This window comes from Rhea pennata, unplaced genomic scaffold, assembly GCF_028389875.1.
Source record: "Rhea pennata isolate bPtePen1 unplaced genomic scaffold, bPtePen1.pri scaffold_32, whole genome shotgun sequence".
NCBI lineage: Eukaryota > Metazoa > Chordata > Aves > Rheiformes > Rheidae > Rhea > Rhea pennata.
This window is the reverse complement of record NW_026907679.1, coordinates 1,248,739-1,274,218: the sequence shown is the minus strand read 5'-3', so window position 1 is coordinate 1,274,218 and position 25,480 is coordinate 1,248,739. Positions and strand designations below refer to the sequence as shown.

At 60.0% G+C, this 25,480-nt stretch overlaps 1 protein-coding gene across 1 annotated transcript in view; it reads right to left on the bottom strand.

Moving 5' to 3' along the window:
- LOC134154516 (adenylate cyclase type 10-like) overlaps positions 1 to 13,906 on the bottom strand; it is a 41,723-nt gene extending 27,817 nt beyond the window's left edge. The window contains exons 1-14 of the mRNA XM_062601189.1: positions 13,848 to 13,906; positions 13,296 to 13,416; positions 12,979 to 13,065; positions 11,691 to 11,768; positions 10,336 to 10,485; positions 9,975 to 10,129; positions 9,432 to 9,579; positions 8,807 to 8,898; positions 8,581 to 8,718; positions 7,765 to 7,879; positions 7,156 to 7,293; positions 6,397 to 6,573; positions 5,560 to 5,661; positions 4,528 to 4,619 (exon numbers count right to left, since the gene is read on the bottom strand). Of these exons, the coding sequence (XP_062457173.1) occupies positions 4,528 to 4,619; positions 5,560 to 5,661; positions 6,397 to 6,573; positions 7,156 to 7,293; positions 7,765 to 7,879; positions 8,581 to 8,718; positions 8,807 to 8,898; positions 9,432 to 9,579; positions 9,975 to 10,129; positions 10,336 to 10,485; positions 11,691 to 11,768; positions 12,979 to 13,065; positions 13,296 to 13,416; positions 13,848 to 13,906 (1,652 nt within the window). The remainder of the gene's footprint in view (positions 1 to 4,527; positions 4,620 to 5,559; positions 5,662 to 6,396; positions 6,574 to 7,155; positions 7,294 to 7,764; positions 7,880 to 8,580; positions 8,719 to 8,806; positions 8,899 to 9,431; positions 9,580 to 9,974; positions 10,130 to 10,335; positions 10,486 to 11,690; positions 11,769 to 12,978; positions 13,066 to 13,295; positions 13,417 to 13,847) is intronic.
- Positions 13,907 to 25,480: the final 11,574 nt, after the last annotated feature.

Below are 25,480 nucleotides of genomic sequence, written 5' to 3'. Positions count from 1 at the left end.
GACTTCTTGCATTGCCTGGACTCCTGGGCCCCTTGGACGCCTGGGCCCCTCGCTCACCCGGGGGAGTGGGGTTGGGGGGGGTTCAGCATGGGAGCCCTGGACGCCTGGGTCCCCTCTGTGTGGGGGAGAGCGGGGGGTGAGAAGGGGCACCTGGACGCCTGGGTCCCCCAAGGGGCAGTGGTAGAACTGAGAATCGTGGCTGGATCTGGTTGATCATGTCAAATAAAATATTGAATCGGCCACAAGTTTCTATTGCTTAAACCGTGGAACAAGAAGCTGCTCTGGGTCCTTCTTGTGCTCCCAGCCAAGAGGCACCTTATCGCTAGCAACAAAACTTAAAAAAAAACACATAGAAATCTTGACTTTTGCTGCTCCTCACTGGTGCCTTCCAATGATCAAAAAGAGAACGGATCATTTTTATCCTTCCAACGCATCCGGGAAACGTCCTCTCGGTCACTGACGGCAGGGCTCGGCGGCTGCTTCCCCTTTGGAGAGCGTGGTTTAATTTAATCTAGAGGGGATTTAGCGAAATGCTAAAATGCGACATTGATCTCTAGGCGAGAGGCTGCTTTTTAAGCGTGGGGGGAAGCTCGTTCTGCGACGCGTGTTTGGTCTTTGGTGGAAAGCTCGAAGCAGGTGGGAACAAAAAAAAAAGGGAATAAAACATTTTTCCTCACGTAAGACCAGTGCTTTTCCAAAATCCTAAGGACTGTGAGTCATGGAAACTTCCTCAAATCTTTGCTGCATTGTAGTGTTTTCATATCCGATTTAAAATTGCAGTTAAACGAGGGGATTTTTTTGCATGTAAGCAGTGGGATGAAGACGAGCAGATCAGCGGAGACCTCCTCTCAGCGACCGTGAGCGTGTTGAGTGCGGTTTCATCTTGGCAGCCCTTGGTGGGCATGGCTGCTGCTAGAAGCTTGGAGGCAACGTGAGTCGGTTCCACCCCCCCCCCCCCAAAAAAAAAAAAAAAAAAGGAGGGAGAAGAAAGGAAAGAGAAGACACACATTTCCAAGACATTTCATGGGACGTTGAGATCCTCAGGCTGAAGGAGGTGCTGCTCTGTGGTGTTGATCCCAAAGGATGAGCCAGGGACCGCAGAGCTCCTGCCCTACCCCAGGGCTCTCCGTGCCACCAGCTGCCAGCAATGACCGTCCTCTCCAAATGCAAAGGACTGGGGAGATGTTCACCCAAGGAGACCACCGGTGGTACCACCACACCTCACCAGCTGCAGCAGAAAACAGCCCAAGGGAGCTGCAGGAAACGGAGGCAAGTAGGAGTCCATCGCCCAGGTCTCCACAAACAGGACTTGCACCAGATGAGAGCAGAAGAGGGGAAACGGGCGTTTGCAACGGCTCTCAATCCTGAACGAACGACTCCAACCAGAGAAGACCGTATTCTCTCCATGAATTGTGCAAGATTCCCAGTCCCAAGTTGAGGTAGGATTTCCATCTTTACGTACTTCAGCCGTAACCTCCGTGAGTTCAGCAATTTGTGGAAAATGGCAGGAAGCGGTGAGGAACAGTGGAAAGGGTGGAAAATATTGGAAGACGAGGCAAAAGCAATGGAAAAATGCATAAAGAGGCAGAAAACAGGGAAAATGATGGAAATTGGGATGAAACCCCCAAAGCAGTGGAAAACGCAAAAATACTACAAAATCACCTGCAAAATAAATGCCAAATATCCCATTAAAAAAATAAAAAAACTTCAGCACAATGTCTCCCACAAAATAAAAGCTACTAAAAAACCCCACAGAGAATGCACAAATAGCAGAAAACAGTAGAAGAATGCCAAAAAGTTGGAAATGTAAAAAGTGAAAGTAGAGAGAGCTTGAGAGAAAACAATAGCAAATGAAGTAGAAGAGAAAGAGAGATTAAAAAACCCCAATATATTCAACGGAAGGCTGAGCATGCATACAGAAGATCAGAAAATGTTTTATAAAAACACAAAAAAGGTGGATGCAATGACACAGAATGGAAAGAAAAGCAACACAAGTGTGAAAAGCACATGAAAAAGAAAAGGAATGATCATAAACCAGAGGAAAAGAGCAGAAAATGCTAAAGAATGTGAAGACAGTGGAAAATGCAAGAAAGATGGTTAATGCGGGGGAAAAGAAGGGTTGAAAACAGCAGAAAATGATGGAAAAAAACATACCTGGAAAACTGCAGAAAGCATAATGACTGAAAACGCAAAAAAAAAGGCAAAAATGCAAAAAAAAAAAAAGAAAAAAAAGAAAAATGCAGAAAATGCTAGCACATGACAGAAAAATTCAAAAAACATCGTAATACGCAAGGAATGGCAGAAAATGCAAAACCTACCAAAACCTGGCCTCCAAAATAATGGAAAACACCTAAAGCAACAAGGAACACACACACACACAGACACAAACAAACTCCACACACAAACAAACTCCAAGTGGAATTGAGTGGAAAAGAGAATAAATGGTGGAAAGCAGGGGAGAATGTACCAAAAAAAGAAGAAAGAAAATGCACAGAATTGCTGAAAAAATCAAAAATAAGAAGGTGGTAGAACAAGTAGGAGTTGATGAAAATGGGCAGAAAAAAGCAGAACATGGTGGGAAGGACTTAGAGGAGTAAAAATGGCAGAAAACAGAAACACCAGAAAAGGCAAAAAAAAAAAAAAAAGTGAAAAATTCGAAGAACAACTGAAAGCACCAGGGACTGACTAAAGAGCAGAAAATTCAGAAAAGGAAAGGAAAATGGTGGAAATCACAGAAGAAGATGGAGAAAACAGAAAGGATGGGTAACATGAAGAAAACGGAACACCAAGTACACTTAAAATGGTTAAAAATGGTTAAAACGGTTAAGCCAGAGATGTCATAAAATGCAAAAAAAAAAAAAAAAAAAAAAAAAAAAAAGTGGAAAATCAAAAAAAAAGGGAAAACCTGAAAACACTTCAAATGGGACAAAACGCAAGAAATAGAGGAAAATTCACACCCCCCTCAAAAAAAATAATTGCCCAAAGTGTCCAACAGCAGCAGAAATCTTTGGAAAAAATATAAATAAAAAAGAAAGAAATGTGGAAAATGCAAAAAGCTCTATATGAAAACTGTGGGAAATGCAAAAAAAAGGAAAAAAGTGTAAAACAGAAAGAATGGAAAAAAGAGGACACAAAAAAGGTTGAAAGGGGGAAAAAAGATGGAAAAGGGGAAAGCAGAAATGGTAGAAATGGCAGAAAAGGAGGGAGAGCAGCGACAGATGATGCAGGCACGGCAGAAAAGAGATGGTGCAAAGCAAGAAGTGCAGAAAGCTGTGGAAAATGGTGAAGAGCACCAAAAGAAAGTGGAAGCTGGAGAAACATCAAAATGGAAAATGAGGAAAGCGGGTAAATTGGAGGGGAAAAAGCTAAAAGAATACGGGCAGATGGAGGTCAGAAAACAGTGGGGATGGCCGTGATGTGCCAGCAGAGGAGCTGCACCAAGATGACTGAGGTTCTCCCTGGCTGTTGGCCTCGGGGGCCTCCCTGCTGCTGGATGGGTTGCTGGGTCCACCGGCCAGCTCGTGGTGAGTCTGAGTGCACACCAGAGCTATGCGTCTTGCTGGCTTTCATCCTTCCCGGGCTTCATTCACTCTCCGGTCGAGCCATGCCAGACCACAGGTACACAACAGACCAGATGGCCTCAGCCAGGAACAGGATGGTCGACAGCTAACAGTGCGGCTGGACGGCCAAGAGAGAACCCGGTGCACAGCTCCACAGCACCCAGGTGCTTCCGGTGTGAGCCTGCAGCGTGCAGGGGCCGTGGTGGGATTGCTGCTGGGGAAGCTGGACTGAACTGCTCCGTGTCCCTGAGCAGCTCCTATGGCTGGTTGATAGTGAAGGGACTGTTCTGCAGCACTGAATTCGCTGAAAGGGACTTGGTCACACATGGCCCCAGCGCCAGCAGCTGTGGATTACGGGGCGCCCCAGTGAATCAAAGCTGATGGCTCCTGGCTTTTGAGGTCTTTCAAGGGAAAATAGAAGCACATAGTCATGGGGAAGAGGGAGAGCAGAGGAAAGAAGCAATTCCCAGGGACGGCGCAGGGTGGGCAGTGGTGATAGAAAGAGAGCTGCACGGCAAACCCCAGCCTGGCCCTTGCACAGCAGATGCAAGGCCTGAGGACAGCGGGTGTCTGTAGAGGCTACAGAGCTTCTCCCTCTTGCCCTTGTGTTTCCTGGTCCAGCAGAGCAACTGCCCTCTTCCCCCTTGCCTTTCTCTCTCTCCAAAAAAAATTACACACACATGGGCTGAAGAAACAGGACTTTATCTTTGAGGAAAGCAGAGCAAGGGGAGGAAGTGGTAGAACACTAATGGGACAGGATGCGCTTAGAGCTGTCGAGCTGTCCTGTGCTGCGGGAGACACCAGCCATGGCCCAGACCTTCCAGCACACCTGCGTGTCTGCGGCGTGCAGCCCCACGGCATTGGCACAGCTGTGGCAGTGCTGCTCAAACAGAGTCACCTCCTGGCAGAAGGGTGACACCTCTGCCATGCTCTCTGGAGCCAGTGACCCAGTGCTCCAAAGCTGAACCTTGGTGGCGACCGCTCCCGGGCAGTTCTCAGGTTCAGCACGCTCTGTGTCACCAGGCAACGGATGGAGGGTTCAGCATCAGCTTCCAGGGGCTGGAGGGCTGAGACAGAAAAGATCACAGCACATAACAGACTCCCACAGTTGCAGACCTCCCTGATATCCTGCCCAAACAGGGCCCGTCCCACCCAGCCCTTCCCAGGCTGGGCAGGCAGCACGTGGGACAAAGGGATCAGCTGCAAGTTGCTGGTAAGGAATACCCCAGGTGACCCACAAATACTCACCTCCTCTCCCCACAAAGAGGCAGACCACACCTGCCTGGCTTATGGCAGGGCCAGCAACTGGAGCTCCCTTCCTGGGCTCCCTCCTCCTCCCTGCCAGGGCCTCCTGCCACAGCTGCTCTCACTCACCACTGCAGATCTGCTCCACCTTCTCCTTCCTCTGCTTCATTTGCTGCCCCATGAGCCCTAGGCAAACACCTCCTGTCAGCCCTCATACTCCCCACCAAGACCCCAGCAGCAAAGCTCCCATCTGGCCTTGCCAGCCTGGCCACTCATCCTCCTCCCCTTGCGCAAGGCTGGCCTCAGCGTGGTTCCCGGGGTGCAGGATGCAGGCATGCTGTGAGGCACTGCAGAACCTCCTCTCAGCCCACCTGCACAGTCAGGGACGCGACTGGGGTAGTGGCTCACCAAGGAACCTCACGGCTGCCTCCCGCAAGGATGCCTCAGGCTTCTCCAAGTATGGCAGGCTCTGGTGCAGGTATTGCTCCGCTCTGCTCCTGTCCCTCAGCACCTGGAGACACCGCAAGGCTGTGGGTTGGCACCGAGACTCCCTCGGGAGCCAGGTGCCGCAGCCCAGGCTTGACCCTCCTCCCTTGACCGGCCTCCTCTTGACCCCCGGTGGCCTAGGGAGCCCAAGGTGGGTCGGGCTCTGGGCTGCAGCAGTGGGTGAGGGGCACAGCTGTGTGCCCTGCACACTGGGCAGCGGGGCAGGCTTCGTCCGGTCAGGGCCCCGGGACTTTGGCCTTGTCCTTACCAGGTACTCCCCGATCTTCCATATCTCCCCTGTCCTGGCCAGTTGCTTGAGCTCCTCCCATTTGAGGAGCTGCGCAGCGCTGACAAGGGCTTTCTGAGCAGCCTGCAGAAGAGCAGAGACCAGCAGATGCCACCACAGCCAGGACAAGACACTCTGCGCCCCCCTCATCTTGGCCAGCCTTGGAGCATGTCCCAGCCCACAGTGGGGCTTAGGACCAGGGCTGCCCCTCCCTGCTGAAGGCAGCGGCACCTCTGCCTTGTCCTTGGCCACTCAGCAAATTGGACCTCCCGCTCACATGCGCTCAAAGGCACACTTGTCAGCAGCCCCTGCCATGGTGCTCAGGCCTCCCCCAGGTCATGTCAGCATCCCTTCCCCAAAGCACTGCTCCATACCTGGGCCGCTCTCTGGTTCTGCTCGCTCATGTGCAGGAAGAGTGGGACCAGGCTCCTCTGCACGGGCTGCTTCATCCTCTGCTTGTTCTTCCCCACCACAATCTCCATCAGGTCCTTGAAGAGCAGCATGGAGAGCTCTCGCACTGTGCTGCAGCTCTGTGAGGAAGGAAGGAGAGCAGCGGAGGCCTCAGCAACGACTCCAGGAGCCAGGCATGAGAAGAAGGTTTTCCTTTGCGAGGCCTCGTCTTCTGCAGGCACAACTCTCCCCCTCCCTGGCCAGGGCTCCGAGCTGGGGACAAGCCTCTGCAGAGGCAGCACAACTGTGGCAGGAGGTGCCAATACACTGCCCAGTGGGCACACGTGCAGAAGGACACACAGCATCCAGAGCCACGTCTACAGACCCACCCACACGCCAGAGAGCCCCTGGCTCTCCCACCAGCCTTACGTCGTCAAAGCGTGGCAGAAGCTTCTCCGCCAGCTGCAGAGCGATGGGGTTGGAGCCCTTCTGGTCCAGGTAGCTGAGGATGTTTCTCAGCAACAGCAAGCTTCCCGCACGCACGTCCCTGCGGGCATCCTGCAGCCACTCCATCATGTCTGGGAGCAGGCTCTGCATTTTCCTTGCCTGTGGCAAAGACACGACTTCCTCTTGTCAAACAAGGCCAGAGCCCCCTGGCCACAAGTGCTCTGGGGGCTGATTTCCCATCAGGGCTCAGGGGCCACGGCCAGGGCTCTGCACACAGCCACGGCTTGGGCACAGAGGCTGCAGTGCAGGGCAGAGATCTCCAAGGGGGCTCCGAGCACACTAGGGCTTCTCTAGGGAGCAAGGCTCCTGCCTCCAGCACCAGCAGCAGCCGACTGCATTAGCCCAACCCTGTGATCTGCCTCATCGTCCCTCTCCCAGCAGGGCTCTGGCCGCAGCATTCACACAATGGAGGCCGTTTGGAAGTGGCTTGTTGCTGCTGGGCCAGAATCTCCGCCTGGCACAGCGGAGCTCTTCCCAAGGGCCATTGGTGCCTTTCTGCCTGTGCAGCACAGCCCAGGGGCTGCCATGAAAGACTTGGGGCACATCAAGAGGGCAGCGGGGACGTGGGAGCAGCTAGCACACCTCCTGAGGGCCAGCAAAGGCCAGGCCACTCTGTGACCCAGCACCACCTGCCAAGCCCCAGCCTGCCACCATGGCTTCACCCAGCTGCCCCCTGCTCACCATCTCGGGCCTCTTCCGCAGGCTCAGCAGGCCTCTGAATGCCAGTCTGCGCAGTTCCAGGCCCTCAGTCTGCATGTAGCGCCAGAGCAGCGGCAGCGCGGCATCGTCCATCTCGGCAAGGTCAAGGCCGTCCAGCAGCTGAAATGCACACAGCACTGACGGACTGGCAGAGCCACCAGCACTGCCTGCAGCGTGCAGCCCTGCGTCCCACCCAACATTCAGGCCAAGGGCACCAGCCCCTGACACGGCTCACGCCATGGGCAGGGGCCACTATGAAGACACCCACAGGCCCTGCTCCCAGCCCTGGGCCTCACAGCACACTGCACGCACTGCTCGCCTCCACCCCACAGCCTCGGAGCCCTCTGCAGCCTCTTGTCCTCAGCCCTTGGAGGAGCACTTGAACCCAGAGAGCTGCCGCAAAGGAGGCCCAAAAGGCAAGTGCTTGCGAGCAGCCGCCCAGCAGAAACGAGCCAAGGCCAGGGCTGCTAACAAGAGCGCGTGCATTGCCCCAGCTCCATTCACCAACGTCACCCACCAGGCACGCGCACAATGTGAGCAGAGAGCATTCAGCGGCACCTCCAGAGAGGCACCGCTTGCCATGAGGCTCACCTCCACAAAGAAAGCCATGGCGGGCCTCTTGCGAAACTGGTCCTCCCCGCTCAGCAGCCTTGCCAGCTGGTGGAAGATCCAGCGACACAGGTGTCTCGGAGCTCTCCTCATGGCTCTGGCAGAAGGAAGAAGGCACTGTTGGTCCTCAGCTGAGCAGGCAAACCTGCTCTGGGCCTGCTTACCCCCCCAGCCACTTCACCCCAGCACAAAGAAGGCAGCTGAAGGCAATGCTGGCACGCAGCCACGGCAGCCAGCAGCATGTGCTCCTGGAGGGCCGCTCCTTACCCACCACACCTTGCCATCAGAAAGCCGGGCTCAGTCACCATTATGTTCCTCTGGGTGGGAGACTGGAGAAACACCCTGCCTACCTGCAAGGACACATGCCGTGTCCTTACCCCTTGGCATTCCTCTGCCCCGGGGGCCTTCCCAGGTCCTTCTGCTCAGCTTGCACCTTTCCTGGGGCTCGGCTTTGGCTGCCACTGCAGCCAGACCCTCCCCAATCCACTCTGTGATGGGAGCCCAGGTCCCACCGGAGGGCACTCCGGAGCTTTGGGAGGGCACCACTCCTGTGAGGGACCTTCTCGCACTACTCCTAACACCAACTACTCCCCCAACAGCACTCAAAGCTGGGCAGTAATGGGTCAGGGAGCTCCCATGGCCATTTTGCTGTGTGAGCCCTTGCCACAAGTGGGGAGGCTGCAGCCCCTTTCTTGGAGAGCTCGCCCCCACCCCCCGTCCACAAGGAAGGACATTGTGTGGGGCACCCCAAATCCATGAAAGAGGTGCTGGGGGAGAGCAGGGCGTAAAGGACTCTACCTGGCCAGCACGGACACTCCCTTCTGAGATGTCTCTGCACGCAGAAACAGCTCCCAGCCGCCATTCTTCTCCACAGCCAGGGCTACGTGCCGATAGCCAGCGCAGTGGAAGAGACCCTTCATGGCCTCCATGGCACTCCTGCATGCAAAACAAAGCCCAGGTCACACTGGCAGCCTGGCCCTGCCTCTGACTCCAAGGCCGAGACAGGAGGAGTGGGATCAAGCACCTGATGTGGCTGGGGGCACGGGACCCATCCCGCTGGCATTCCCTCAGGAAGATGTTTGCTTCCTGGCAGGTGAACCCTGCTGTGAAGACCATCTGAAAGAGCAGTGCCAGGAAGAGCTGGGGGAAGAAGGCCTTCAACACCTGTGGGCTCCTGGATGATCACGTGCAGTGACCTTGTTGCCTGCGGAAAACACCCAGGGACACCTCTCACTCCTGAGCGCTCCCTGTCATTCTCCCTGAATCCTCGAGCTGGGAGCCTCACACACAGCCTCGTGCCATGGACAATGCAGATGGAGGGCTCGGACTTGCTGCCTGACCAAGGCCAATGCCTGCAGGCTCTTTGGCCTCAACTCCTGTCTGTACACAAGGAGCCTTCCTGCGTGAGGGACACTAGGGGATGCAGGGACAGGGGGAGATGGAGATTCCCAGGCCATGGCCAGCCTGAGTGTTTGTGTGCGGAGCAGCGCTCGGCAGCCCTGTGCGCTGGCAATGGGAGGCCTGGTGCTGGGCATGTTGTATCCCCATGCAGGGGAGGTGCCTGCCTGGGGGCACACAGGCAGGGCAGAGGGGGCCCACAGAGCCAGGCGACAGCCGGGGGACCAACGAGGCCTCGTCCCATAACTCACAGCCAGGGGAAGGATGCAGCTGTTGTCCCTCTTGGAGGTGGACTGCTTGCGCAGTGGCCGTTGCTCCAGCAAACTCAGCAGCTCCTGCAGCACGTCTTTTGCAACTGCGGCCTTATCCAGCAGCACCTTCCACATGGTTGTGGCGATGCTGCAGGCCCAGAGCGCTCTGTCAGTGGCACTTCCTCGGCCACAGCGCCAGAGCCTGGGCATGCCCTGGAGCTCCCTGGACGTCCAGCAGCCCTGATCCTGCCCACCCCCTCCTCACTGGGAGCCCTAAAGGGGGCCTGCCCATGCAGGCTGGACAGCACCAGGCTGAAGTGCCTTGTGGGGAAGGCAGGGAGCATGGCCGCTGCCTGCTGAAAGCAGGCTCCCTTGCTCAGCTCTGCCTTCTGCAGAGCTACTTGATGCATGGGGACTGGGCAGTGGTGGGACAGACAGAGGACTCTGCCCCGCAGGCGTGTCTTGGGAGTCTCCTTGGGTCTGGCCCCCTTTGGGCCCTTCTCCCCATCTGCGATGAGCCCTCGAGCCTGACGGGCCCCATACCTGTTACAGAGCGGGGAGCAGTAGAGCAGGCTCACGGTCACCTCCTCAGGGTTCGAGCAGCACAGCTGGCAAAGGATGTTGTTCAGGGTGACCCGGGCCAACAACTCCCTGACGTACCTTAGGTTCCTGTAGAGGCACCTTATCATCCGTGGCACCTGGAAGACCCATGGGTGAAAGTGGGGCTGCTACCAGAGAGCAGCCATTACTCCACTTTCCATGACATCCCCTTCCTTCTCCACGGCTCCCAGTGCTCCTTGCTGCCTTCCAAGGCTCTTGGGTGCCCCAGACCCCTGGCTCTGGCAAGGTAAGACCATGTCCCAGAGGACTCCTGTCCCATACACGCCACCTGCAGCCTGCTTACATCTTCCAGTGAAGAGACAGCACCCACCACAAACATGTTCAGCATGTGGGTAGCCACCACCGTGCTGTAGTTGCTGCAGTTCCTCATGCCCTCGATGGCTGTGACAATGACGTCTATGCCCTCGGAGGGCTGAAGGTTTTTCACAAACAGCTTATGGGAGAAAGGAGGTGAGGGAAGAAATGTCACGCTCTGTGCCACATTAATGGTGCTTAGCTGAGCAGTGGACGTGGCTCGGGAGAGGGGGGTGGGGTAATGCTGGCACTGTGGTCCCAGCAGAGCCAGGGGCGGCTGTTGGGTTGTGCAGTGGCACCGTGGGGCACGTGGCCACAGGGCCATCAGGGCACGGGAGGATAGGTGTGGTCAGGGTCACAGCGCACTGGCTCTGCAGGCAAGCACAGCTTGATGGTGGCCCTCAAAGCTGCAGCTGCTGCTGGGACTCTTGGAGTGAAGCCCCTGCCCACTCCCCACTCAGGCACAGTGGAAGCGGCACCGGGAGAGAGCTGGGCTGCTACCAGAGTGCAGCCTTACACAAGGTGCCACTGAGAGCTGCTTCCCTCTCCACCACGCCCTCTGCCCACTCTGCATGAACCGCGATACCCCCTCAGCCCTGCTCATTAGGCAGCCCTCTGCTCATCCAAGTCCCCTGATGACCCCATGGCCAAGAGTCGCAGGAGGGGAGGTGCTCCTCACATTCGTGATGACACTGAGGTTGCTGGTCCATGACACGCAGAGCTCGTCGTCAGCTTCCCACTCCTTTGGGTTCTCCACATGCCCTTAATTATCCTGCAACGGCTCGCTGCCTGAGCAGGAGCGGAAAAAGAGAGCAGTCAGGAGGAGTGGAGGAGCCTTGGAGGGGGCAGACTGATGGCCTCAGGGAGAAAGCAGCCTGGCAGAGGAGAAGAGCATGCCAGTAACGTCTGGGGAGCAGGATTCCCCGGGAGGCTGGGGGCCCCTTGCAGGGGACAGAAGGGGCAGCTGCTTTGAAGGCTACCAAAGGCCTGGGGGGGGTTCAATGGGACTTTGTGGTGTGAAGCACCTTAGGATCCCTAGTCCTAGCAGGGGTTGCTGAGCATTTTCCACAGCAGGACAGTCCAGCACAGGCACTAACATCCTGTTGCCCTACTGCTCCATCAGCCCTCTTTACTGCTCCTGTGTCTCACGGAGCAGAGTGGCCGAGGCAGGCTGATGCCCTCCCTGGCCTTGCCAGGCTCTCCAGCTCCACAAGAATGCAGCCCACCACAGCTACTCTTACGTTTTCATTGAACCACAAATCTGAAGAGGCAATGAAGAGCGTCCAAAGCCCCACGGCTGGTCTCTGCATTCTCATAGGCACAGCAAAGTATGAGACGCCCCACCAGCTGTCCCACTATGGGCACAGAGACCCTTCCGTAGCCGCTGGGGCTCTCCTCAACTCCTCCAAAGAGGTGCCAGACCTGCGGAACGGGCGGTACAGCTAGAAGGACTGATGGCAGGCAGTCGCCACCAAAGCCCTGAAGCCAAGAGTCTGCCCAGGCATGCATGCCAGATGAGTCAAAGCTCCGGAGGGCCCTGCAGGCCTGGCCTCTCAAAGCAGCAAGGCAGCACTGCCACACCTCGCCTCACATCGTGCTCCCTGCACACTCCTGCCCTGCACAGAGCTGGGGCAGAGCTGGGGCCTCAGAAAAAAACGCCTGCGGAGAGAAGCTCATGGCAAGAGGAACAAAGAGCTTTTGCCTCAGGGCAGGGCCTTGCTGAGCGCTTTGTCCTCTGGCCAGGCTTCCCTCACAGGCACCCCGGAGCTGAAGGCTGCTCTGGTCTGCAGGCAAGGGGCAAAGGGGTGGCTGGGAGGTGCCTGCCTCCTTACCTCCAGCGAGGAATAGTTGGACAGCACATTGCTCAGCCTCCCAATCCTCCCCACAGCCCTCTCACGCACAGCTGCTCTCTCCGAGTTGGTGAAGGGCAACAGGAGCTGGGAGGACAAAGCCTACTGGTCTACCTGGGGAGCTGACACCTGCTCCAGCAGAAGCAGCTCTCCTCAGCCCCTGGCTGCACTGATACAGTTCAGGAAGGCAGGTAACCGCACACCCCTTGCACAGGCACCCTTTCCACACACCCCCTCCAGAACATCGCCCTGCGTGCAGGACATTCCCTGGCGGTCTGCTTGGGGAGGTTGGGCTATGGCCTCCTGGCCTGGCAAAAGAACCAACCTTCTCAGCTGGGCTCCCCTTGCAGGAGGGGCGAGTCCTAGCAGGGCCCTGCCCCATTCAGATCTGGAGAGCAAAGGACAAGGGACGGGGGGCAGGCAGGGGGATCGCAGCAGTAGCTGCCGTCTGTGTGGTGCTGAGAGAAAAAGGACGCAATTCCTCCCTCCACATCTTTGGGGCAAGAAAGGCTTTGAGGGCAGAGTTGGCCCTGGAGTGCAGCGGGCAAGGCATTCTCATGACCTAGAAGGAATCTCTGGAAGGAGAAGGGACTTGGGCTGCAGCCAGCACACCCCAGTATCACTGCACAGGCACCTCCCAGTCACCTAAGGGAGGTGGGCTCCCTCCCTGCACTCTGCAGCCTCCACATGGCACTGAGATAGGAAATGGCCACTTGAGGGTATCGCTTCCCCCTGAGCTGAGGAACAGTCCCTGTGAAGCCCACTCTTTGCAAATGCCATACCTGCAAGATATTCTGCAGCTCCAGGAGGCCGGAAGTGGCAGAGTTGAGCACCAGCACCTCCAGCATGTTATCCATGCTGTCCAGGGTCTGCAAGGAGCACAGAGGGTTGTGACACTCTTTCACCCCTCCCTGGCACACACCAGCCTCTGGGCTTTGCCCATGGCCACACCCAGAGGAAGGGGTAGAAGGGAGGAGGGTGGGAAAGCAAAGCTGAGATCGGGCCCTGCCTGTGATCTTACAGTCGTCTCTCAGCACTGGCCGGGCAGGGGCAAGAGCAGAGGGGCTGACAGGCTCCCCATCGCTCGCCCAGTGCATACCTTGGAATAGAGGCAGGTGTCCAGGTTCTTCATGTCTTCTATTGCTGGAAGCAGGAAGACATTCCTGAAGCAAGTGCGCAGTAGGATGCTCTTTTTGCCCTCCAGAACCGGCTCCACGGCACTGCAAAGAGAGAGAGGCGCTTGCTCAACACTGGCGCTGGCAGCACTGCCTTGATGCCCTGGCAAGGTGGATGTGGACCTCCGGGGCAGGAGTCCTCGGGCTGGGGCAGCCCTGCGTGTGTGGGGGGGGTACTCCTTCCTTCCATGACACTGCTCCTGGGACAGAGGACAGTCCTGGTTGGTAGGCCTCATGCCTCCTCAACCATGTGCCTCCCCTTCTCTGGTGAAGGCCAAGGTGCCCTGGGCAGCTGCAGGTAGCCCTGTGCCCTCCCATCTGCCCTGATGACAAACCCGGGGCCAGGGAGAGCAGAGGCCCAGCGGACAGAACCACCAGCCTCCCTCCACGATGGGGGACACCTCCCAGGCAGGCACGGTGCCATCAGGACCATGCTCTGGAGAGGTCTGGGCCAAACCAGGGGCTGATGTACGTACCTCATCGCCGTGAGAGCAAGCATGGCTTGCTGGCGCACTGCTGTGCCCAGCTGCTCCATCGGCTCCTCCTCCAGCAGCACCTGGAGAGCACAACCAGCATGCCACACCGAAAGTGCCACCACCCAGCGCCAGCACTCCCAGCAGCACTCTGTGAGGCTAGCAGAGGCCTGAGGCCCCCATCCCTGCACTGCAGCCCACAATGACCCCCACTTTGAGGTCTCAGCTCGCAGGGCTTCTCAAGCCACCCGGGCACCTGTCAGCAGCAGCTCTTTGCCAGTGCTTGCTTGCCCCAGTCCTCCCAGTGCCCAAGTCCTCTCCAAAGAGCTGTGCTTGCGCCCAGCTGCCCTTGAGCCCGTACTCACAGCTGCTGCATGTGCCCTCACCTTGATATGCTCGGCCAGGTCGTACGTGCAGCAGAAAACATCCAGGCCCCACGACAAGGCCTTGGAGCTGCTGCCTCTGCAGAGGGTGCAGATGTACTCCAGGAACTTGAGCTTCTGCACCTCTTCCTGACGCACAGGGAAGAGAGACGGAGTGAGCGTGAAGGGTGGGGGAAAGACCAGCAGGAGCAGAGAAGTGAGGGGGCTGCAGCGGTGTGCGTGTCCCCTGGCCGGGAGCAGCTCTGCACAGCCAGCAGCCCCCCCGCAGCCTGGCAGCAGGCAGCAGAGCCGGCGCGACCCGCAGGGAGACTCAGGCCCGGCCCGGCCGGACGTGGCTGCAGCTACCTTCTGTGTGCCGCTCACAAAGGCCTGGATGAACTCCAGGGCTTCCTCATCCTCTCTCGACAGCTCCGACCAGCTGCAGATGGAAAACTTGGCCCCTGCAAAAGCCAGAGAGCCAAGAGGCCTGGAGACACTGAGCGCAGGCAGCAGAGATGAGCGCACCGAGCTCGGCCTCTGCGCCACCGCCCCGGGCACCCCAGTGCCAGGGTGCGGGCAGACAGGAGCCCCGCGCAGAGCAGGACGTGCTGCCCAGCCTCGGCCCAGCCCAGCCCCACGGGACCCCTCACAGGCTCCACGACGCCTGGGCCCTGCAGCCCTTGGAGGACGACTGGGAAGAGCTGCTGCCCTGGGGAGTCCCGTCCCGCTCCTGGGGTGCCCGGGGGATGCGCGGGCGGCCGCCCTCCTAGGGATTGTTGGCAGTGGATTTGTACCCAGCGAGAGGATGGGGCCGTGCCCATGGCAGTCTGCAGGCTCAGGGCATCCCCCAGGGTCTCCCCTGCATGACGAGTCTCCCCGCAGGGGATCCCTGCACGCCCAGGCTCTGCATGGCTGCTGGAGCAGCTCCAGCTCCTCCCACCGCCGGGATCTCGGGTGAGTGATCCCCACTGTGAGGCCAGCAGTGACCCTGGCAGCAGGGACTTCTGCCCAGGGTGCCCTGGGATGGCAGGGGCAGCGTCAGCACTGGCACGCAGCAGTCCTGGCAGCTACACTGGCACCTGAGCCAGAGGGGAGCATCAGTCTTTGCTCTGGCTGCAGCTCCCCACCCCGTCCAGCCTCCCGCTCTGGCTGCACTGCTCTCACGCCTGCCCCAGCTAGTGGCCTCCTCACACCAGGCCCACAGACACTTACACCAGCAGAGCTGAAGGAGCGCACGGACCCTGAAGCCAGGCGTGTGGCTGAGCCATGCAGAGGGAGGGAGCAGCTGTGGGGACTCGGCATCGGCCTAAACACGACTTCTGCAGGTTTCACAGAAATGCCATAAGGACCCCCTGCAAGAAACAAGAGACACCCGGGTCTTCCACAAACCTCTGCTTTGAACACGCTCAGTGCTAGGGTAGAAATGTCTAAGCAGGTGAGGAAATGCAAGATGGGAAAGCAACTCATATGCACACAGTAGGAAAGAACCTACTGCTCACGCAGGGCTCGGCAACTGGCTCTTCCAAAGATTCTCAGCTGCACACTTCCCAAACGAAGCAGAAGGCAAGAGCCAAACTCTTAGATCAGATAAGACAAAGAGGAAGTCTTGTGAAAACTTCTGCTTCAGGAGCAGACACTGAAAGCAGGGGTTTTCTTTTCCATTTCCTTTCCCAAAGGAAAGGAAACACAGTAAGGATACTTTGGTGTTTCTTCAACAAAATCATTCCCTTTCAACTGCTATGCTCCCAAGCCCAGCCGTAACCGACCCTACCGGATGATCTCCCTTTTCTGTCAGGAGCAGAAAACCTTCTTTCAACATAACTGATATCCTTGACTCCCCCTTTTATAGAACACACGGAAGAGCTGCTGTCCATACGCTACTCAGGTCACACACAAAGCAGTGGGGGGTGCATGTTAAATGCAGAGCCCTTCCTCTAAAAATGCATTTGCATTCAGCACACACTGGTATTGCAGAAGGTAAAGCTCACGATTACAAAAAACGCCCGCGTCCTCCAGCTCAGCTTTCAGCCAGAGACACATTTCAAGCTGACACTTCAGTCACACCTCGCCAGCATCGGTGTCCCAGCAGACACAAGGCACAACCCAGCCTTCTCCAGGCGATGTCTGGGGATACCTACAAGCAGGGTGAACAGGGCCTGGGGAAGCTCTGGGCGAAGGAGCAGCCCCGGCAGGGCAGGGCCATTCCCCCATGCACAGGGGGCTGCGTGGGGCAGGGCTGCTCAGAGCTCCCGCTTGCCCCCAGGACACTGCCCGGGGATGTCTCAGGAGGAAGCTCTGGCAGGGACGACACCAAAGGCAAGGCGCTTCCCCGAGTCTCTGCTTTCAGGTCCCTGTCTGTGGGATGTAGGGAAGGGAGAAGGAGCTGCCCAGGCTGGACAAGAGTCCCAGACTCTGAAGCCCACGGAGAGACCAGCAGGTCTGCGAGGCAGCTCCGAAAGTGCCTTCACCCACGCTCTGCCCACGCACAGCAGTGCTGGGCCCGTGCCCTGCTCTCGCAGTGGGGATGGTGCTGAGAAATGGTCACCGCAGGTGGCTCCGAGCCGTGGGGCTGCCAGGAGAAGGGGCACAAGAGCCAGGGGGTCTGGGGGCCGGAGATGGCCCAGGCCAGGCCGGGCCTTGCCCACCCGCTGCTGGCACACGGCCGGGCCGCGGTAGCTGCTGCCGCCCCCGTGCGCACGGCCACTCGCTCTGCCCAGCCCTCGGCCCCGCAGCCGGGGCAGCAGCTCCCAGCGCTGTGGCTAAAGGCTCCGGGCGGCTCCGCGGCGGGAGACGCTGCCCCGCGGCAGCAGCCGCCTCTCGCCCCCTGCCTGCCCGCAGGGTCCGGGCAGCCCCGGCCCGCCCCGCCCCTCAGCAGCCTCCTCAGCCCCAGTGCGCATGCTCCGCCCTGCCCCGCCCCTCCTGACCCTCGGGGCCCCTCCCCTCGCTTGTCCTGCCCACCCTGCCCCCGCATAGCGCATGCTCACTGCTGCCCCCTCCCGCCCCTCTCTCCCAGGTCCCGCCCCAGGAGGCCCCGCCCCACCCCACAGGAGCCAATGGAGGAGCGCAGAGTGGGAGGGGTCACAGCATGGGAGGTGTCACTGCTGCAGATGGGGGCGGGGTCATCGTCGAGCTGCCGGCCCCTTCTGCACGCCCTTCTCTGCAAACTATTGCATCAGGTCTCTGACACTATCGCTTTCACTCACCGCCAGGAAATTGCTTTGAGACACCATCCCAGCTCTGGGAGGACGGGCTGCAAGCAGAGTGCTCCAGCTGAGGAGCACTGCGGCCCAGCTGTCGGGTGTCAGCTCCTGGGGAGCTCTCTGGCATGACACCAGTTTCTGCGACGGCACCGTGTTTTCCTGTCCCTTCCTTTCTGTCCCTTGCCTGTCCAAAGACCCCTCCCAGTCACAGCTCCTGCTGTCCCACACCAATCACCAATGTCCACTGCAGCTGCAGTGCTGGCAGCACTGACCAGCAACCACAGAAAAAACGGCCTCTGACCCAGGCCCCTGTGTGCGGATTTGGTCCAAAGCAGAGGTCACACTGCAACGACAGCGTTGCCTTACGTGGCTGTAGTACCCATCTCACTCTGCCATTACTACACAGAGTTACATTTAGATTAAGTTTCCATCTTAGGGTCAGCGTGACTTGATTGCCCACTGCCAGTCCGCGACCTCGTGCTGCTGCAGGCGGCACTCCTCTGCTAAGTGCAGTTTTAAAGAGGGTCTGTGACCGAGCTTCAATACCTGGGTTGTGCCATGGGCAACAGCAAAAGGCAGAAGCTGTTGGGGTATCTGTTGCAGTTGTCAGTGTGCCCCCGGTGAGAAGGTAACACCCCATGTCCCTGCAAGAGGAGACACCCAGGTCTTGCCCGTCGTGAGCACACGTCACGTCTGGTGAACTTGGTGCCTTCAGCATCTCCCGCAGAGCTCCAGAGGGCAAAAATCTCTCCAGCAGACACAGGGGAACAGATTACCGGTGGGATAATACTGCCTGCATTTGGGGAGCACTGTGCAGAGCGAGTGGCTGTTTGTGGCCTGCGTTTCTTCAAAGAAGAGAGCTGTGGTTTCTGTTTGGACTGAGCAGCTCCTGCAGATGTTCCTAGGAAGGACCTGGCAGAGCTGCGATTCTGTGCGGCACGTTTTCGTGTTGTGTCAAGGTGTTTCGGGGTATGGAAGCAGACTGCCAGCCTGAAGTCCTGGGCTCCAGAAATAACCACTTCCACCTGCTCCGAGTTTAACGCTGCATTTCATAGTTTGGCTGAGACAGAAGAAAGCAAAACTGTCTCTGGTCAGGAGCGTGTGGGGAAAACGACTTCTTGAATCCAGATGGCGTGGCTGGTGCGGCCCGGGCTCCGGGTCGGAGCTCCCCGTGGAGGGCTGGGGTCGGGGGAGGCTCCAGGCAGGGCTGCGGCTCTGCTCGGGGTTCCCGGGGAGCGGCGCTGGTGGGGGTGGCTGTGGGGGAGGCGTGGGGCTGCGGGCGAGGGCTGCGGGGCTGGGGCAGGGGGCGAGGGCTGGGCGCGAGCGGGGAAGGGCCGAGAGCTGCGGGGGCTCCGCGGGCGGAGCAGGGCGGCGGCGGCGGTGGCGGGGCCGGGCACGGGGCGGCTGCGCCGGCCTCAGGGCGGCACCGAGCCTGCCCGCCCTCAGGGCTGCCGCCCGCGCCTGGCCAATCAGCTCGCGAGGGGAGGCTGCGAGCCAATGGGGGCCTGGGGGGCGGGCTGTGCCCTGAGCGACGTGCCGGCCGCCCAATGGCGCGCCCCGGCGGGGCTGTCCCTGCTGCCAGGCGCGGGGCCGGCGGGGCGCAGCGCCCCCTGCCCGCCGCCTCCTGCGCCTGGGCCAGGGCTTGCCCGGGCCGGGCCCGTGGGCGGGTGGGGGGCGGCGGGGGCCTCTGCCCCGCGGCCGCATGGGAGCGGCCTGCTGTGCGCAGAGGGAGCAGGAGAGGCAGCGGCACAGGATGGCGGAGCAGGAAATTCCGCCGGAGCGCAGGAGATCGCTTGTTCACTGTGAAGGGGCCGAAGGCGGGCAGAGGTTCCCCGAGAGGCTGCGGAGTCTCCGCTCCGGGAGAGACTCCAGACTGGCCCCTCCTGCTCCAGGGCAGCCTGCTCCAGGGGACCCTGCTTGATCCGCGGGGCTGGACCAGACCAGCTCCCCAGGTCCCTGCCAAGCTCGGCTGCTCCAGCCCCTCCCAGTCCCTGCGCTGCCACTGCCTCCCGGGGTCGGCGGGAGCCCAGCGCACGCGTGGGCCGAGGGGTGGCAGGTTGGGTGGTGAGTGCACGGGTGGGGCTAGCGGGGAAGGGGGTTGTGTTAGCAGTTAGGGTCGAGGCTGCTCCTTGGGGTTTCTGCTTGGGGGTTGGTGTTGCGGGTGCAGCCGGGGACGGGGGGTGGCTGTACTGGGTGGGGGCCGGGGGGAGGATTGGGGGGAGGTTCTGCTGCGGTGCTTCGGGGTGCTGGTGCTTGTGGTGAGCGCTGGCGAGCTTTGTGGGGGACTGGGTGATGGCTGGAGGTGAGGGCCAGGGGGAAGGTTGGCGTGGTGATGCTGGGGCTGAGGGTGGGGTGAGGTGAGCGCCAGGGAAAGGGGTGAGAGGTATGTGTCTTGGCTCAGCGGTGGGGTTTGGGCTGAGGGGTTGGAGTCGGGGCCGGGGCTGGTTCAGGAGCAGGGCTTGGGGTTAGCGGTTGGTGCCCGGTAGGTGAGTGGCTGCAGCGCCTGGTCCGTCGGGGCTGAAGCGGGAGGGAGGTGGCCGTGCGCAGCCCCGCGCTGCCCCTGGAGCTTCCTCCCGCTGCCTCTGGCAGCTCTGTCCTCCGCGGGGCGGCGGCGCTCGGGCCCTGGGGCCGCAGCGGCGGCGGCTGCTGCTCATGGAGCCGCTGCAGGCAGCAGAGGTGACCTCAGCACCGCCATGCGCGGGGCCGCTGGGACCCGCCTGGTGACCCGCCGCGGCCCCGCAGTGTCCGGGAGGACGGTGCTGGGAGAGGGCAGGAGCGCGCGGGGCTCGGGCAGGAGCTGCCGAGCACAGCCGCGACTTTCCCTGCCGCCCCGGCAGCCCCGCGGAGCCGAGGTGTTTCCCGAGGCCTTCCCACCTCCTGTGCCGGGTGGGAGCTACGGGGCTGGGCTGGGGCTGGGCAGCGTGGCGGGGCCACGGGGGCCCTCGGCCGTGGTGGGGCAGAGCCTTGCGGAAGGGGCTGTGGGGCAGGAGAGCTGGCGCCAAGGCGGGCGAGGGGACGCCGCAGCGCCGCCACCACCCCTGCGGGGACCTGCCCAGCTCTGCCTTAAAAACTCTCCCCCTCTGGCCTCTGCTCTGCCCCGCAGGATGGAGGAGAGACCCCCCAGTCACCCCCGGGCGGCCTGGGAGAAGGAGGGCGGTCGCCCCCGCAGCCCCCAGGCACCCCAGGAGCGGGACGGGACTCCCCAGGGCAGCAGCTCTCCCCAGGCGTCCTCTGAGGGCTGCAGGGCCCAGGCGTCATGGAGCCCGTGGAGCAGTGAGTGAGGGGCCGCGCGGGGCCGGGCCGGGCCGGGGCCGGGGAGCGCGTCCTGCTCTGCGCAGGGCTCCCGTCTGCCTGCACGCTGGCACTGGGGTGCCCGGGGCGGTGGCACGGAGGCCGAGCTCGGTGCGCTCAGTGTCTCCAGGCCTCCTGGCTCTCTGGCTTTTGCAGGGGCCAAGTTTTCCATCTGCAGCTGGTCGGACCTGTCGAGAGAGGATGAGGAAGCCCTGGAGTTCATCCAGGCCTTTGTGAGCGGCACACAGAAGGTAGCTGCAGCCACGTGCGGCCGGGCTGGGCCTGAGTCTCCCTGTGGGTCGCGCCAGCTCTGCTGCCAGGCTGCGGGGGGGCTGCTGGCTGTGCAGAGCTGCTCCCGGCCAGGGGACACGCGCACCGCTGCAGCCCCCTCGCTGCTCTGCTCCTGCTGCTCTTTCCCCTGCCCTTCACGCTCACTCCGTCTCTCTTCCCCGTGCGTCAGGAAGAGGTGCAGAAGCTCAAGTTCCTGGAGTGCATCTGCACCCTCTGCTGAGGCAGCAGCTCCAAGGCCTTGTCGTGGGGCCTGGATGTTTTCTGCTGCACGTACGACCTGGCCGAGCATATCAAGGTGAGGGCCCATGCAGCAGCTGTGAGTACGGGCTCAAGGGCAGCTGGGCACAAGCGCAGCTCTTTGCAGAGGACTTGGGCACTGGGAGGACTGGGGCAGATAGGCATTGGCAAAGAGCTGGGCATCCGGGTGGCCTTGAGAAGCCCTGCGAGCTGAGACCTCAGAGGGGGGGTCATTGTGGGCTGCAGTGCAGTGATGGGGGCCTCAGGCCTCTGCTAGCCTCACAGAGTGCTGCTGGGAGTGCTGGCCCTGGGTGGTGGCACTTTCGGTGTGGCATCCCGGTTGTGCTCTCCAGGTGCTGCTGGAGGAGGAGCCGATGGAGCAGCTGGGCACAGCAGTGCGTCAGCAAGCCATGCTTGCTCTCACGGCGATGAGGTACGTACATCAGCCCCTGGTTTGGCCCAGACCTCTCCAGAGCATGGTCCTGATGGCACCGTGCCTGCCTGGGAGGTGTCCCCCCATCGTGGAGGGAGGCTGGTGGTTCTGCCCGCTGGGCCTCTGCTCTCCCCGGCCCCGGATTTGTCCTCAGGGCAGATGGGAGGGCACAGGGCTACCTGCAGCTGCCCAGGGCACCTTGGCCTTCACCAGAGAAGGGGAGGCAGATGGTTGAGGAAGCGTGAGGCCTACCAAGAAGGACTGTCCTCTGTCCCAGGAGCAGTGTCATGGAAGGAAGGAGTACCCCCCCCCAACACACGCAGGGCTGCGTGTGGCAGCGTCGGACCAGCCCGACGACTCCTGCCCCAGAGGTCCACATCCACCTTGCCAGGGCATCAAGGCAGTGCTGCCAGCGGCAGTGTTGAGCAAGCGCCACTCTCTCTTTGCAGTGCCGTGGAGCTGGTTCTGGAGGGCAAAAAGAGCATCCTCCTGCGCACCTGCTTCAGGAGTGTCTTCTTGCTTCCTGCCAAAGAAGATATGAAGAACCTGGACACCTGCCTCTATTCCAAGGTATGCACTGGGCAAGCGACGGGGAGCCTGTCAGCCCCTCTGCTCTTGCCCCTGCCCGGCCTGTGCTGAGAGACGACTACAAGATCACAGGCAGGGCCTGATCTCAGCTTTGCTTTCCCACCCTCCTCCCTTCTACCCCTTCCTCTGGGTGTGGCCATGGGCAAAGCCCAGAGGCTGGTGTGTGCCAGGGAGCGGTGAAAGAGTGTCACAACCCTCTGTGCTCCTTGCAGACCCTGGACAGCATGGATAACATGCTGGAGGTGCTGGTGCTCAATTCTGCCACTTCCAGCCTCCTGGAGCTGCAGAATATCTTGCAGGTGTGGCATTTGCAAAGAGTGGGCTTCACAGGGACTGTTCCTCAGCTCAGGGGGAAGCGATACCCTCAGGTGGCCATTTCCTATCTCAGTGCCATGTGGAGGCTGCAGAGTGCAGGGAGGGAGCCCACCTCCCTTAGGTGACCGGGAGTCTCATGTGCACTGATCCTGGGGTGCGCTGGCTGCAGCCCAAGTCCCTTCTGCTTCCAGAGACGACTCCTAGGTCATGAGAAAGCCTTGCCTGCTGCACTCCAGGGCCAACTCTGCCTGCAAAGCCTTTCCTGCACCAAAGATATGGGAGGAATTGCGTCCTTTTTCTCTCAGCACCACATAGACGGCAGCTACTGCTGCGATCCCCCTGCCTGCCCCCCGTCCCTTGTCCTTTGCTCTCCAGATCTGAATGGGGCAGGGCCCTGCTAGGACCCGCCCATCCTGCAAGGGGAGCCCAGCTGAGAAGGTTGGTTCTTTTGCCAGGCCAGGAGGCCATAGCCCAACCTCCCCAAGCAGACCGCCAGGGAATGTCCTGCACGCAGGGCGATGTTCTGGAGGGGGAGTGTCTGAGAAGGGTGCCTGTGCAGGGGGTGTGCGGTTTCCTGCCTTCATGAACTATCAGTGCAGCCAGGGGCTGAGGAGAGCTGCTTCTGCTGGAGCAGGTGTCAGCTCCCCAGGCAGACCAGTAGGCTTTGTCCTCCCAGCTCCTGTTGCCCTTCACCAACTCGGAGAGAGCAGCTGTGCGTGAGAGGGCCGTGGGGAGGATTGGGAGGCTGAGCAATGTGCTGTCCAACTATTCCTCGCTGGAGGTAAGGAGGCAGGCACCTCCCAGCCACCCCTTTGCCCCTTGCCTGAGGACCAGAGCAGCCTTCAGCTCCGGGGTGCCTGTGAGGGAAGCCTGGCCAGAGGTCAAAGCGCTCAGCAAGGCCCTGCCCTGAGGCAAAAGCTCTTTGTTCCCCTTGCCATGAGCTTCTCTCCGCAGGCGTTTTTTTCTGAGGCCCCAGCTCTGCCCCAGCTCTGTGCGGGGCAGGAGTGTGCAGGGAGCACGATGTGAGGCGAGGTGTGGCAGTGCTGCCTTGCTGGTTTGGGAGGCCAGGCCTGCAGGGCCCTCCGGAGCTTTGACTCACCTGGCATGCATGCCTGGGCAGACTCTTGGCTTCAGGGCTTTGGTGGCGACTGCCTGCCATCAGTCCTTCTAGCTGTACCGCCCGTTCCGCAGGTCTGGCACCTCTTTGGAGGAGTTGAGGAGAGCCCCAGCGGCTACGGAAGGGTCTCTGTCCCCATAGTGGGACAGCTGGTGGGGCATCTCATACTTTGCTGCGCCTATGAGGATGCAGAGACCAGCCGTGGGGCTTTGGACGCTCTTCATTGCCTCTTCAGATTTGTGGTGCAACGAAAATGTAAGAGAAGCTGTGGTGGGCTGCATCCTTGTGGAGCTGGAGAGCCTGGCAAGGCCAGGGAGGGCATCAGCCTGCCTCGGCCACTCTGCTCCGTGCGACACAGGAGCAGTAAAGAGGGCTGATGGAGCAGTAGGGCAGCAGGATGTTAGTGGCTGTGCTGGACTGCCCTGCTGTGGAAAATGCTCAGCAACCCCTGCTCGCACTAGGGATCCTGAGGTGCTTCACACCACAAAGTCCCATTGAACCCCCCCAGGCCTTTGGTAGCCTTCAGAGCAGTTGCCCCTTCTGTCTCCTGCAAGGGGCCCCCAGCCTCCCAGGGAATCCTGCTCCCCAGACGTTACTGGCATGCTCTTCTCCTCTGCCAGGCTGCTTTCTCCCTGAGGCCATCAGTCTGCCCCCTCCAAGGCTCCTCCACTCCTCCTGACTGCTCTCTTTTTCCGCTCCTGCTCAGGTAGCGAGCCGTTGCAGGATAATTAAGGGCATGTGGAGAACCCAAAGGAGTGGGAAGCTGACGACGAGCTCTGCGTGTCATGGACCTGCAACCTCAGTGTCATCATGAATGTGAGGAGCACCTCCCCTGCTGGGACTCTTGGCCATGGGGTCATCAGGGGACTTGGATGAGCAGAGGGCTGCCTAATGAGCAGGGCTGAGGGGGTATCGCGGTTCATGCAGAGTGGGCAGGGCGCGTGGTGGAGAGAGAAGCAGCTCTCAGTGGCACCTTGTGTAAGGCTGCACTCTGGTGGCAGCCCAGCTCTCCCCCAGTGCCGCTTCCACTGTGCTGGTGTGGGGAGTGGGCAGGGGCTTCACTCCAAGAGTCCCAGCAGCAGCTGCAGCCTTGAGGGCCACCGTCAAGCTGTGCTTGCCTGCAGAGCCAGTGCGCTGTGACCCTGACCGCGACCATCCTCCCTTGCCCTGATGGCCCTGTGGCCACGTGCCCCACGGTGCCGCTGCACAACCCAACAGCCGCCCCTGGCTCTGCTGGGACCACAGTGCCAGCATTGCCCCGCCCACCTCTCCCGAGCCATGTCCACTGCTCAGCTAAGCACCATTAATGTGGCACAGAGCGTGACATTTCTTCCCTCACCTCCTTTCTCCCATAAGCTGTTTGTGAAAAACCTTCAGCCCTCCGAGGGCATAGACGTCATTGTCACAGCCATCGAGGGCATGAGGAACTGCAGCAACTATAGCACCGTGGTGGCTGCCCACATGCTGAACATGTTTGTGGTGGGCGCTGTCTCTTTCACTGGAAGATGTAAGCAGGCTGCAGGTGGCGTGCGTGGGGCAGGAGCCCTCTGGGACATGGTCTTACCTCACCAGAGCCATGGGTCTGGGACACCCAAGAGCCTTGGAAGGCAGCAAGGAGCACTGGGAGCCATGGAGAAGGAAGGGGATGTCAGTGGGAAGTGGGGTAATGGCTGCTCTCTGGTAGGAGCCCCACTCTCACCCATGGGTCTTCCAGGTGCCACGGATCATGAGGTGCCTCTACAGGAACCTGAGTTACGTCAGGGAGTTGTCGGCCCGGGTCACCCTGAACAACATCCTTTGCC